Source organism: Vidua chalybeata, chromosome 11 (assembly GCF_026979565.1).
Source record: "Vidua chalybeata isolate OUT-0048 chromosome 11, bVidCha1 merged haplotype, whole genome shotgun sequence".
Taxonomy (NCBI): domain Eukaryota; kingdom Metazoa; phylum Chordata; class Aves; order Passeriformes; family Viduidae; genus Vidua; species Vidua chalybeata.
Window position 1 is genome coordinate 3,827,669 of NC_071540.1, and position 13,189 is coordinate 3,840,857.

At 44.1% G+C, this 13,189-nt stretch overlaps 1 protein-coding gene across 1 annotated transcript; it reads right to left on the reverse strand.

Annotated features, from left to right (window-relative positions):
* Positions 1-3,935: 3,935 nt before the first annotated feature.
* LOC128793755 (translation initiation factor IF-2-like) lies at positions 3,936-5,017 on the reverse strand. Its single transcript, XM_053953168.1, has 2 exons — positions 4,538-5,017; positions 3,936-4,077 (listed from the first exon to the last, which is right to left on the reverse strand). Exons 1-2 carry the CDS (start codon positions 5,015-5,017, stop codon positions 4,027-4,029), a joined length of 531 nt encoding a protein of 176 aa, XP_053809143.1. The 3' UTR covers positions 3,936-4,026.
* Between the last annotated feature and the right edge of the window lie 8,172 nt (positions 5,018-13,189).

A 13,189-nucleotide genomic window follows, 5' to 3' on the forward strand; every position in this document is an offset into this window, starting at 1 on the left:
ATAATTCATTTATAGCCACACAATTAATGCAGTGAACATTGAATTTCTCTTTCCTCTCGAAGAAAAGCAGTGTTACATATTACTTTGGGATTTAGGAGACTAGCTGTTAGGAAAAAAAGGAGAAAAAAACTTATTTTAACCTGCTTAATTACTGCACACTAGAGGGCACTTGAGGTAGAGCAAACAATATTTGCACAGCTCTTGCAACTGAGCCAGCTCCTGATGCTCACAAGGCAGAGTGAAAACCCACAGCGAAAGATTAACTTCCCAAATTGCATCCTGTACAACTTGCACTAATGTACAAAAAAAAAAAAAAAAAAAAAAAATTAATGGTTGAATGCCTTGCTGGATATAATTTCCTTTTGTCTTTCTCCTAGTGTTTGATATACTAAAGGAATAATTGTTTTTCTAACAGCCAACCTGACAGCAACTAGTCAAAATTGCAAACAGTGCCTGAGGAATAATAAAACCTGATAATGCATTGTTATTTTTATGCACTCCGTAATATCACTGGTGCAAAAGGTACACAAATTAGTAGTTGGGGGAGTTATATTTTATAATCTCTGGAGAGTGGAAGCGGCTCAGGGCTAGTTGTGTTTTATGGTGCTAAATGAAGTGTTTGGGGATGGCAATGGATGTGCTAAGGGCCCACGAGCCCAGGGCTGCTGTTGGGCTAAACTTTTGTTTCTGTCTGACAGAACAGACTTTTCCTTGGGCTGGAGGAGGAATTTAAATGGTTCTAGGAATATGTCTGTCCAGTCAAAGCAAAAGTAACTTCAAAACCAATGCATCTGTTTCTCCTCACATCTCAAGTAACAAGGGACTGGAGTTGGATTAGATGCTGTTCTCAGAAGGCCCAGACTCAAAAGCAAGGATTTTTGCGTGGTTGAGAATCACTTCTGTCACTTATGGCTGCTGCTGCTCTTTCTTCAGTGGGGCTTTCCAAGCTTTCTGTTCCAGTGTTGGATATTGATTTTTAACCATGTGTGATCTCTGAAGGAACCTGGCATTCCTTTGCAAACCCTCACTCCAGTCTCTCAGGGTTTCTAGCCTTGCCTGTTAAAATGTAAACATGAATTTCTTTCAGAGGGGAAAAAAATTGAAACCAAGCCTACCCCAACCCTGTACCTTTATCTCAGAAGCTGCTTGTATCATTTTTCCTTGTTTTAATCTACAGGATCACTTGTAAGCATTATATAATGGATTTTTTTTCAAGTTACAGATGTCTTCAGTGACTTCCCAAACACAGGAGATCATTATTTTTCCTGATAACCAACTTGTGATAACTGTATGCAAGCAGGTTTTAAAGGTTGCAAGACAGTGATAAGAACCTATGTTCTAAAGGTAATTACGTCTGTGTGCTGGCACAGGGAGCTGATAAAAGTGCATATTTTATTCAGAAATGTTCTGGACTTAAGCTAAACCTTCTTGTTTCTTCTTATTTCATGGAATGTCAATTCTAGCATACAAAGCAAATTAAATTAAGGAATAATCTCTCATGTAATTTGAGCAAAAGGTGCCAATGATGTAGAATGGGTATTGTCTAAGAAAACAGCATTTAATGTGTTTAAAGCTTTAATGCAACAATGGCAGGTGATGCCACTAGTCCATAAACTTGCTTTAGTAACTTTCAAATCAGTTATTAATTTCTTATTACTTTGAAGTGGCATTTTAGTGGCAATCCCTGTAAGCAAAAGTAGCTTGCAGTAAAGTCATTTATCTTGATCGAGCAATTCACTCTGGACTCATTAATTGCATTTAATTTTGGATCAGGCCCCATTTCACGTATTAAAAACTGAAATCAGCTGTGAGGGAAATATCTCACTGGTAGGTGATCTGATGGGAATAAAATGTGAATAGGAGGAATTAGCACAGTAGTTTCTTTCCCCCCCACCCAAGCCCTGGCCTTGGTATTGTTATTTAAATGAGATAACCCCAAACTCTGACTCCAGCAGTAACCCTGGCAAGGCTGTGCAGTGACTGAGTTGCCCCTGAAGAGCTCATTCCAAGCCACTCCTACTGAATATTTTTAAGCAGTAAGGTCTAAACTTTCTGTCTTCAGGAAACAGGTGATTGCACTGCTGAGGAACAAAGAATTAAATTATGATCAAGAACTGTTTTCGCAAAAATGTGAAAGTGAGAAAAGATGGTGGAATTCCATTATGCCACATATTTTAGGTGACAGATACTTCCTGTCTGTCTATGTATGGGAAGTCACGTTGGAGTTTTAATCCTTCTTACTCATACAAGCAAAGCAATATAGAAGTAAATCTCCCAGTTCTCTTCCAAGCTGAGGTTAATTTTTTCCCAATTCTCCTGTCACAACCAGTCAAAAAACCCAGACAAAAACAACCCCAAAAAACGAAAACCCACCTAAAAGAAAAAAACAATCACACAACCCCCCCACAAAAACCCAACCAAACAAAAAAAAAAGTAACTGAAAGATATCACAAATCCAAAATGAAAAATAACCCCAAAATAACAAAACCAACAACAAACCCATACCACAAGCCAATACTATTCGTAAATAGTCTGGTTTGTTGTTTTTTTTTCCCCCGATCCCAAAATTTAATATGAAAAAGTGCATTCCAGTTTCATCCAGGGTGGGATTCAATCATATGCATTTTGCAGATGACTTCTTTCTTCAGTACAGTCATTAAACCAAAAATCTTCATCCCATTGCAACTGGAGTCAGAGCTGCTTTTTGCTTAACAAATGAAATGGGCATTTAGAAAATAGAGGAATAATCTTCCTTATGATATTTATTTAAGAGCGAACAATTTCTAGCCAGCATATTCATCAGTGTAATGCAGTAGTGTGTCTATATATATATATCTCACTCTGATAAATATCATTAAATCATTTCATCTGGATAGGATGCAGAAAGTTGCAAATGTTCCTTTGCTGTTCCAAGCTTATTTTTACATTAATTTTGATCTATACAGTTCTTCCTGTCAAGATTTACTCCATCATCTGAAAGGCTTTCCAGCAGGGGAATCCATGGCTGGCATAATCCATTTTAACAAGACACTTACCATCCTCTCCCACAACCTGAAGATGAAAGAGCACAGCTTTTGCCCTGATAATTTCCAATTGCAAGAAAGGTCACGTAGAACAAATGGCACAAGTCAAAGGTTGAAATCAAAACAAAAAACTCAACTTTTAAGCTGCACTTGGAGGTACAGCCTCTACCATTAGCTTTCTTCCCACACACAACTGTGCTGCCTATTTAAAGCAAGGACATAAGGGTTCTTTTCAGGAGCAACTTTTATTCTTGGTTGCTTCCTTTAGGTGTTTTTAATGGAAATTAAAACAAGGTGTGCAACCACTCTTTCTGAAATCTAAAAGAAGTTTAAAAACCGGCATTAATTCCCAGGAGTAAAGCCAGGTTGAGCATCCTCACACTTTCCTTGTGACAAGATCTGTATTTTCACTGCTGTTGTTCAGCTGGTAGAACGATGGGGGAGAAAAATACTCTTTGCCTCAGCAGAACCCCAGGTAAAAGGAAACCACATTTCTGATCTTATCTACTGCACTGCCAAGTGTTTTGTATTTCCCTCAAGGCTCTCTGCCTGCTTCAAGTATTGTGTATTTTCATATCCATCCTCCTCCAAGCAATCCTCCCAGGCTCACAGCTCAGAAAGTAAGCGCTTGGGCTGAGGGAAACAAAGTGATAGTTAGATGTTTCTTCATTGACCTTGAAAAATGGCACATTCTGGGTGCATTTTGCTACACTCCCATGAGTCTGAGACTTGTCAGAAGGAGGATTTGTGCAAGAAGAAATGCACCTGTGATCTGCACTAGCTTGCATTTAGTCAAGATAAAGTCGAGCAGGTAAGAGCTACACATGGAGGGTCTCATGTGCTGTCTTACACGTGTGCATGCACTCACAGGATCAGCATGGAAAATAAGATTAACAATCATGGAACTAAATTATATGGTATTCTTACTGTATAGCAGAGTATTAGGGACCACTTTCTGCAGTCCTAGGTAGATCTTCAACAGAGTAGTCATCTTATCTTTTGCTCAAGGTGGAGAGGTTTGCAGGTGCTCTGAAAGCGGTTCAAATGACCAGCCCTTTAAAAATAAAGTTGAGCAATGAACCTGCTTCATTTATTAAACTTCCCCAACAGCAGCAGCTCCGTGTGGTAGCAGCCCTCCATTTGAAGAGTCCCTGCCTGCACCTGGCCATGTCTGCACCTTGTGCTCTTACCCCTTCCCTTGGGGCAAACATCGGACTTGGAGGATTCAGAGCTAGGATGTATTATTACAAACAATACATTTCATCTGCTAACAGATAATGCATGCAACGTGACCAGGAGAAAAGCTGGATGGCTGAGGCAGGTGGGCAGGGGATGGCAGTGGCCTGTCCCTCGCGGCTTGCTGGCCCTGCTCTTTGTCTGCCTCGGACGGGACGAGCCCCCCTCGAGCTCCGTAAAGCCAAAGGCAGGTGGCGATGCCCAGTGCTGCGCTCCCGGAGCCTGCATGCAGCGCTCCAGCAGCCGGGGCTGTGCGGGATGCCGGCGCTGTGGCTCACCGAGAGGATTCGGGGACGGGGCGGGGGTCGAGGACTTCCTGCGCGGTGCTGCCTCCATGCAGCTCCCGCTGCGCGGAGCTCGCCCGGCGCTGCCCTGGGGCTGCTCCGCGCAGCGCCCGAGGCCACCGAGGCTGCGGAGAACCTGGAACCGCCCGCAGCTGCCGGGGGCGTGTTGGCAAAAGCGTTTTTCAAGGATGCCCTCCCTGTCCCCAGGGCGCCCGCCCGCAGCGCTGTCGCACGCAGCCGAGCGGCTGCCCGCGGCCCGTCGGGGCGCTGCCGCATCCAGCCCGCATCCCTCTCCGGGCGGGCATCACCCCGAAGGACGGGGCAGGGAGGAAGAGGGGGGCTCCTCCTCGCCGACGCTCCGGGCACTTCCCAGCCCCGGCGGGCGCGTCTCCGGTGGCCCCGCTCCGGGCCCGACCCCCCCGCCCCGGCTCCGCCCGGTGCCCACCCCCGCTCGCCCTCCCTCCCTGCCCGCATCCCTCCCTCCCTCCCTCCCTCCGTCGCTCCCGGCCGGCCGGAGGAGATGCCCCGGCGCGGAGTTGGCGGCCCGGGCGCCCGGCAGGAGCGCGGGGAGCGAGCGGCGCCGCCGGCCCTGGAAAAGTTGCGTGCCTGCCGGGGGGAAGGCGGGCAGCGGAGGGAGGGGGAAAACCACCACCCCAAAGTGCTTCCACCAATTTCCCAGCGCTAGACCTGCCTCCGAGATCAGCCCAATAAGAGCTGTCAGGGGAGGCTCCCGGCTCACTTTTCCACATCGCTTCACAGTTACGTTCGGCAGGCAGGCACGGCAGCGCGCTCAGCCCCGGAATTAGCGGATTGATTTGGAATATCCCCGCTTTCCTGGAGACGTGCGGCTGCCGCTGGCTCGTGCGAAGGGAGAAATTAATAACTGCACGCCAGCAGGCAGGCACAGAGAGCCGGGAAGCCCAGCAACCAGCGGCTCCGCCAGCATCGGCAGCCTCGGAAAGCACGAGAGGAAAAGCTGGAGCACCCTGCCTGTTCCCAGGCACCGGCTGATGGCTTTTTACCTCACCCTTTCAATCCGCGCGTGAAGTGGCTGCGGGCGAGCGGCTCCCTTGCTCCTTGGAGGAGTGAGTATTCATTTTATTCAGACAATTTGTGGCTGGCTGCCTGGCAGAGGGCTCTCGCTCCGTGGGTTTCTGGCTGACTTGGGCTCTGCGTGCGTGCAAGGCGCGCTGGGCGAGCGCCTTCCTCGTCCGTAGGTGCGGTTAAATTGGACTGAACTGGGGTCCCTCATTAAGTCGGATGTTTCCAAATTGCCGATAATGGAAATGTGGGGTGCTTGTTAGCATTTTTTATTATCATTATTATTCTCTCGGGAGAAGAAGTGGTGGCAATTGTATTTGTCTTCCCGCTTGTTGGTCTTTTTTGGGGGGAGGTTTATTTTCCCTTCCCTTCTGCAACCCTCCTTTAAAGAATCAGGAGGACTTTGGATCACAGAGGTTTCTAAGGCTGGCGAACCCGTTTCTTCTCCTTGTTTTCTTATTTAGTACAGTACGTCTCTGGGCTCTTTCACTGTGTTGTGAATAGATGCAGGGTTGCATTCATGCATTGAAATAGATCGCCGTTTTCGTGCTGAGAATAAAAATCACCCACCAGCCAGATATGTCAATGAGGGAGGAGGAGGCTGGAAGAACCTTGAGGGGGGGAAATCCCCCCGATTTATTATCACCTTCCCTCACCACAGAGCTTTGCACCCCCTAAGTAAGTAAGTAAATAAGTGGCAATGGCTTCGTAGCTTCCTTTCCTACTTTGAGAGAAATACTGCTCTTGAAAGCTGCGAGGGGAATGAATCTGTAGCCATAAGTAGCCAGGAGTCATGCCTGTCCCACAAGTTGTTTTCCTTCCCATCCTTTGGCTGACTAAACAGAGGATGCACCCAGCTGAAACTTGGGAGAGGGAGAAAGGCCCTCAGCCCCAGCCGCTGGTTTGCTGCCGAGGCTCCCAGAGCAGAAACGCGGGAGCCTGCAGCCCCCTGAAGCTGCTGTGCCGCTAAACGCTTCGTCTTCTCTTTGAGGAAGGCAGAGGAGGAACACATCCTTCTATTCTGCCTGGCTCCGGTCTCTGCTGGCTGGCAGCATCCCAGCCGGAGCCCCGAGCCGCCAGCCAGCGTCCCTGCTCGGCAGCACCAGCGCCGGGCTTGCCTGGGAGGCGCTGCAAGGCTTCAGCACAGGAGCCTGGGGCAGCTCCTGCCTGGCTGATACACGAGAGTTTCATTCAAATCCTTATTTAGGCTCTGCCTGCCGCCATGAAGGTGACACCACTTAACACAGGCAGGAATTCCTCGGCGGTTCGTTCAGTCGTGTCTTGAATTTCTCTCCATTCAAACACTTTGCGTTTCGTAGCAGACTAAATCGAGTGGAATCAATCCAAGCTGGCATTTAAGGGCGCTGCACAGACCCGCTGGCGTTGCCAACAGGTATCAAACTGTAGGCCGGCTCTCCCTTTCAGACAGGCACAAACGCTCTCCGTTTCGTGCAGACGGGTCTGGCTCTTCTCTCTGAGCGGGGAAGAAACACTCACACAGCTTTTACAAAGGCTGACACCTGGGAACGGCCAGCTTGAGCGCATCGACGGCTGGCCCGCTGTGGCGCTGGCTATCGCGGACAGGTGTTTTTTGGGAGGTGCTGATGGCAAGAACTCAAATAGCGACAACTGTTTATTGTTTCAAACGTAACGTGTCAGCGCTTAATGGCACGGGAGTTAGCTGCTGCTCACTTCAGCTTCAATTAAAGAACAGAGCTGATAACTACCAAAGCTATAGATCAAGAATCCTCTTCACTTCATTCATCCTCTTTTGGAAATTCTTCAAGAGTTTCTCTGCAACTAGGATAAGGGGAACTATGCAGCGCTCTTGTATGAGTGATATTTCCCCTCTATGTTCAATGCTAGACTGCTGTGAACAAGTAGAGACTTCACAATAGGCTTCTCAGTGCATACAAGTAAATAATAAAAAAAATCAGAGGAGTGGAAAGTGACTCTCCTGTACATTTTACCTGTCTTAAACAAGATGATGAATCTTCGGGAAGAAGTTAGTATTTGGCATGCCCGTGAAATGAGCAAATTTCACACCCATAAAATCTGATACCATCAGAACCCAAAAGCTCTCTGTGGTGTCACCTCCAGTCTGATTGTATGGATGGTTGTGACAGAAGAACCCTAGGAAGGGAAGTGATTATTACATGGTATTTTCATCCTTTAAGCCTTATTGTTCCCCCTCAGTGCTTACAGAAGGAGCACAGCTTTCTGGTAGCTTCCCCCTAAGCTATTTATTAAGTCCCTTCTTTTTCCAAACTTGCATCCTGGCTGTGGAGGACTTTGATTTCCATCCTTAGTTGTAAGCTGAGGGCCTTCAGTGTCCTTGGAGATTGAGGCATTTCATGTAAGTTGGTTCTTAAATTATCCAGGTGAACAATTTGTTAACTGGACAGGCTGCTAGCCAAGAAACTAACTTTGGATATTTTCTTCAATATGAAAAAATCAATAACACTCCGTATGTCTGCTTAACAAATGCAGTTGGTTTTAATAAGAAGTATGGCTGTATATGACAGCTACTCCTTTTATGCCTTTCCTTAAAAATAAACCAAGTTCTAACCTCTGCGAGGTGAGGTAGAATCCTCCTTAGATGAAGCCTCTCAGTGCTTTTTGAATGGTATTTAGTCATTCCCATCAGCTCCTGCTACTGGGGTCCAAAAAAGAGTTGTAAAGGGGGAAGTAGTCCCACAATCAGATTTTAATTCACTTTTTTGCAAAATTTGTTCTCTTTTAAATTTTTGTCATTTCTGAGCCTCAGGTTTTTTCCGATAACATTGCACCTTTATAAAATCAATTTAATCGATCCCTGGGCACTTTATTTGCACCGCTCTTAACATATGATTCATTGTCTTGTCTGAAAAAAAATCCTCCCTTCTTCAGGATGTAGAACCATTTCAAGGGAGAACTCACAGTCAGCCATGGACATAAATTTAGGTCTGTTAGCCCCTGAAGCTCTTTTTCTTTCTATTTCCTCTCATAGAGTTGCAGATTTCATCTTTTAAATCTTTGCTTAGGAGCACCATTCCCACAGACTTTAGCTGGGACTTTTCTGGACGTTTATTGAAAACAGGGGCCTGGACCCCTTCCACTTGACTCTTGGTACGCACAGATGATTTGATTTCCAAAACCTGAGGGATGTTAAAGAGAGAGAAATACTGATTTCTGAGGTTATGGACAAGTAGGGATGTGAACGTGTCCTGTAATTTCTTGGAACTGTGTATTTCCAAGTGATGATTGTGCATGTTTTGTGACAGAAAGCGACTGCTCATGCAGGTATTTTTATAAATCCCCCATACCTACCATATCTCAGCAGTATTCCTTTTCCATTTTAATATTATTAAAGCCTGATCTACTATTAATACAATTGTATGCTTGTAGTATACACTAAAGTGGTATCATAAGAGTCTTTCATCTATGAGTATAAAATAATAAAACCTAAATTCTTTCAATGGGAGGCAAATGCTACGGCAATTTCAGCTTGGAGCATTTTAAGCATCATTGCTACCATAAGATCACATCAATAGAATTAATTTAGATCATGGAAACTCAACATTTTTCTTAGTGTTGTTGCCATAGAAAAGGTGGCTCACTTCAGAGCTTTCTGAACATAACCATTTGAGCAGTAGACAGACAGAGAACAAAATAAGGTCCAATTTGAGATTACAAATGTGTGTCTATATATATACACACACATTTATTTTCCTCTCCTTTGTTCTAGAATCTGTCCAGCATGTTTCTCATTTTGTCAACCACGTAAATAATATCAACTCAGTGGCATTTCAACTGCATGAATAAAATTTTGTTCCCAAAATACATTGGGTACTGATGGTTACCCAGAGCAGCAAGTGCAAGCTGAAAAGAAAAGATTTATCTGTGAAGCAGTTCAGTTACCAACAGATAGTCTTTTACCTGGAGTCAGACTTTATAAAAATCTGATTTCCACCTGCCTCAGCCATGAGAGCAACCTTTATCCATGGGTAGGTTGCAGTGAGAGCACTCACAGAATTGATCTGCCAAGGTGTTGATCATGATGTGTCTTGTGGAAATCATTTGAAATTATTCATCACGAGAATGATGAGCACCCTGGCTCCGATTTGAGATTAGCAATGTCTCTCAGTCCCAGATCTGGGAAGGGAGAGCTCCCATGGGAGGTGTCTCCCGTATCCTGTGGTGCCCAAGCCCTAGACAAGCTCACAGAGGCGTTTCTCGGTGTGTCTTTGCAGCAGCTATGGAAGTTCAAAACATTATGAAAACAGTCTTGGCAGTCCCTAGTTCACAGTTTCAGCTTTCGTGTACATTCACCCAAAGTGGTTTTTTCCAGGGAAGCAATGCTCAGCCTCGTTTGACAACTCCCATTTACACCCATTTCCTTTGCAGTCACTGATGATCAGAATCATATGCACATATTTTATGTTTTATAAACATATAAATATAAAACTTATAAATATTTTTACATATATATTATTTCGAATGCGACAGCAAATGGAGTGCACGCACTCAAGAGGAAGCGCAATTCTCTAATTGAATTTTGCAACACTTCAGATGTGAATCTCTCTTATGGATTAAATGTAACAGCTATGATTGACTTAAGTAACAGAGTATCAAAACTTAATGTCACTGAAGTTTAGATCGTGTACATTCTGGTCTCTGACCTTTATTTTTGTGTGTTTCCAAAAGTTAAATGAAAACAAATGAAGGGGGGGGGGGGCGGGAACCCCACAAAAATCTCAGCTTGGAACTCCAGAAGAAATAAGTTTAACATTGGAGAGCCCTAATTCTTTCCAAACAACTCATCTAAATTGATGGTAGAAGTGCCATCAAATTCAGTAATGCAAGATTGGAAACCTTCACGTCTAATTTCACATATCTCAGCAGAGATTTGAGGTTTTCTGAAGCCATACTGTATAGAGTTAGAAAAGTCCAGGTATGTTCAGAGTTTTCCTCTTCAAAGATTTTTTTAATGCACACACACACTCATGCATATGGCTGAAGAGTTTATGTAGCTTTCACTAAGTCATGATATCCAGTCATAATTTAAAATCTTAATCTAATCGGAATACATGTCAGGAAAACATGTGGGTTTTTCCTTAAGTATTTATATTTTATTTAATTCTGTAGAGAATACACAATATTCGTTAAACAAGGATATGAAAGTTCTGTTGTACATATTTATGTATTACAAAAAAAAATGCTGAAAAAGAAGCCCAGAAAGCAAGATATTTATGTCCCCCATTAATATTTAAAGATTTTTTTTTTCAGGAAGTCCGGGATAAGCACATCCCAGCTGCTGAAAGTCTCCTGATAAACAATGCCCCAGGCAGAGCACGGTTAGCACCTCATTCTCAGTCGCAGGCCAATCTGTTTGCTTGTTTAGGAGCTCTGCATGTTGAGCACGAGTCGCCTTTGTCCCTTCTCTCGCGGCAGTGCCGGAGGTCCCAGATGCTGGAATTCACCTCCGAGGAGGGAGCGAGGCTGTGCCAGCTGCGGCCGCCCCGGCGCACGGGTGCGCTCTGTGCAACGCGCTCCTGCTTCGGGCACAGGAAAACCGCTTTAATCGCTGCACAGAGAGGATAAAGATTACTTCAGATCGCTCCTTCCTCTTGCTATAGGATGAAAACAGTGCTGATGCAACTGTTTGTCTTCTCTTTAAGTTTTTGGATCACTGTGGAAGCCTTGTCTGTCTCTCCGTTTTGAACCTGCATCAGGAGATGATGTTCTGACACACATCAGTGGAGTGTCTGACTCCCAGAAACCCAAACCTTTCTTTTTGCCTAAGTAGAAGAAGTTGAAAGGGAAGGTTTCAATTTCCTTTTGTTCCTCTGTAGAGATAAAATAGCTGTATTGCCACTTTAATACCTATGGCTTTAGTATCAGCTGTCATGGAAAAAAAAAAAAAATCCACACACACATATTAAAAAAAAAAAACAAAACAACAACACAAAAAAAAAAAAAACCCAACCCAATCAAACAAAAAATCCACCCAACCAACCAAAATCAAAATGACCTTAAAATATTTTAAACACTTATTTCATTAGGGAGGAAATTTCACCTTCAGCTGCAAACTTTGTAGCACACGCTGTCTCTTTGTCCTGTACCTGAGCATCTGTAGCACACTGGAAGTCCAGAGCACTGCACAGAGCAAGGAATAATAAAGAATAAAAATAGTTTGAAGGTTCTAACAACACCCTTGGTGTGTTTCTTTAAAAGCATTCTGGTTCCATAAAGTAGTGGCTGCTTCTGGAAAGATTGACAGTTTTACATTAAAAAAATCTGAGCTGTGACAGCTTTAAAGTTGCCCCATATTGATTTTACTATCGAAGAGTAACAAAAATAAGAAATTCTATTGATACTAAGGGGAGTTGTACAAAAAGCATATCACTGGGTCAAGATACTCTTTTGTGGTCTGGTGTTTTTAAGAAGGAATTACCTGATAGTAAATATTTGTCAAAAATTATAAAAAAATATATTTAGCTAGTCACATAGACTTTGTAGAGATGATAAAGTGCCATGTTAAGCAGGCACAGAATAACAACTAATTTATAATAATAATAATAATAATAATAATAATGGAGATATATTTCAGTGTGGTGGATGTTGTCATTTTCTCTCTATCCCAAAGCCTCAGTGAAGCTGTGACAGATAAGGACCTATATCCTAAAACAGCCTCATCTCCACTCCAGAACACCAAGTTATGATGCTTCCCAGTTAAAGCAGCCAAGTAAGGGAAAGAAGGCAGAGGAATTTATCTTAGAAAAGCTTTTCTAAACCTTCTTTCTGTCTGCCTCTGTAACAGACCCCCTAAAACAGAAGTAACCTGTTTTTGGTAATGCTAATCTTCTAGATAGATTAATAAATCCTTCAGTAATTATTAGAGCTCTAAGTGTTGAAGAAACTGTTGCATTTCTGTAGCTGCATGTCCATATTTTCCCAGTGCATGGATTCCCTCAGCTACATCTGATGCAGACGTTAACAGTGTGCCTAAACCAGTCTTTAGCATTTGACACAAGCTCAGGAAGTCACTTAATAACCTAAAGAGCTGTGCAGAAGTCTTCAAAGAGTAGCAGAGTATGACTAAGCTTAAAAAGATAAAGTGACATATCTTTGCCCACTGAATTACTCCGTGTGTGGGCAGGGCAGAGCACCTAAGACAAAAGCAGGAGAAAGGTGGTGCCTGTTGCCATTGCTGCTGAAATAAATAATGCTTTAGGAATCTGCTTTTGATTTCCCAGGCAGCCATAAGTAAATTGCCACGAGTAGTACATCAAAATGAACTCGGACAATGGATTTGCACTTGGATTGGCAGGAAGCTCTGACAGCACCAAGGATTTTGTGTAACATTTCCCAGCTCATTTCCCTCCCTGTGCAATTTCAGGTGCGTGGCCGAGGGAAAGGATGTGTGGATAATGCTTTAATGCTTTTCTGTGTTACAGCTAACTCCAGGTGACGTAACAGTCCCTTAAAATCACTGTTAGTGAAATCTGCTGCAGCTACCTGGGGTCATTCTGGTTTGCAGCAGTGCCTGGGCCATGCCTGGCTGGAGTGTGGCTGCTGGCTCTGTGTGTGTCCAGCCCCTCTCCAGGGCACTGGGCTGTGCTG

Bases quoted from the DNA above. Each gene is read 5' to 3' on its own strand.
- LOC128793755 (XM_053953168.1), bottom strand. From the start codon at position 5,017: ATGCGGGCAGGGAGGGAGGGCGAGCGGGGGTGGGCACCGGGCGGAGCC. The intron at 4,078-4,537 runs GTGAGCCACAGC...TTATTTTTAAAG, and splicing joins CCCGTCCCCGAATCCTCTCG to GGCTGGTCATTTGAACCGCT.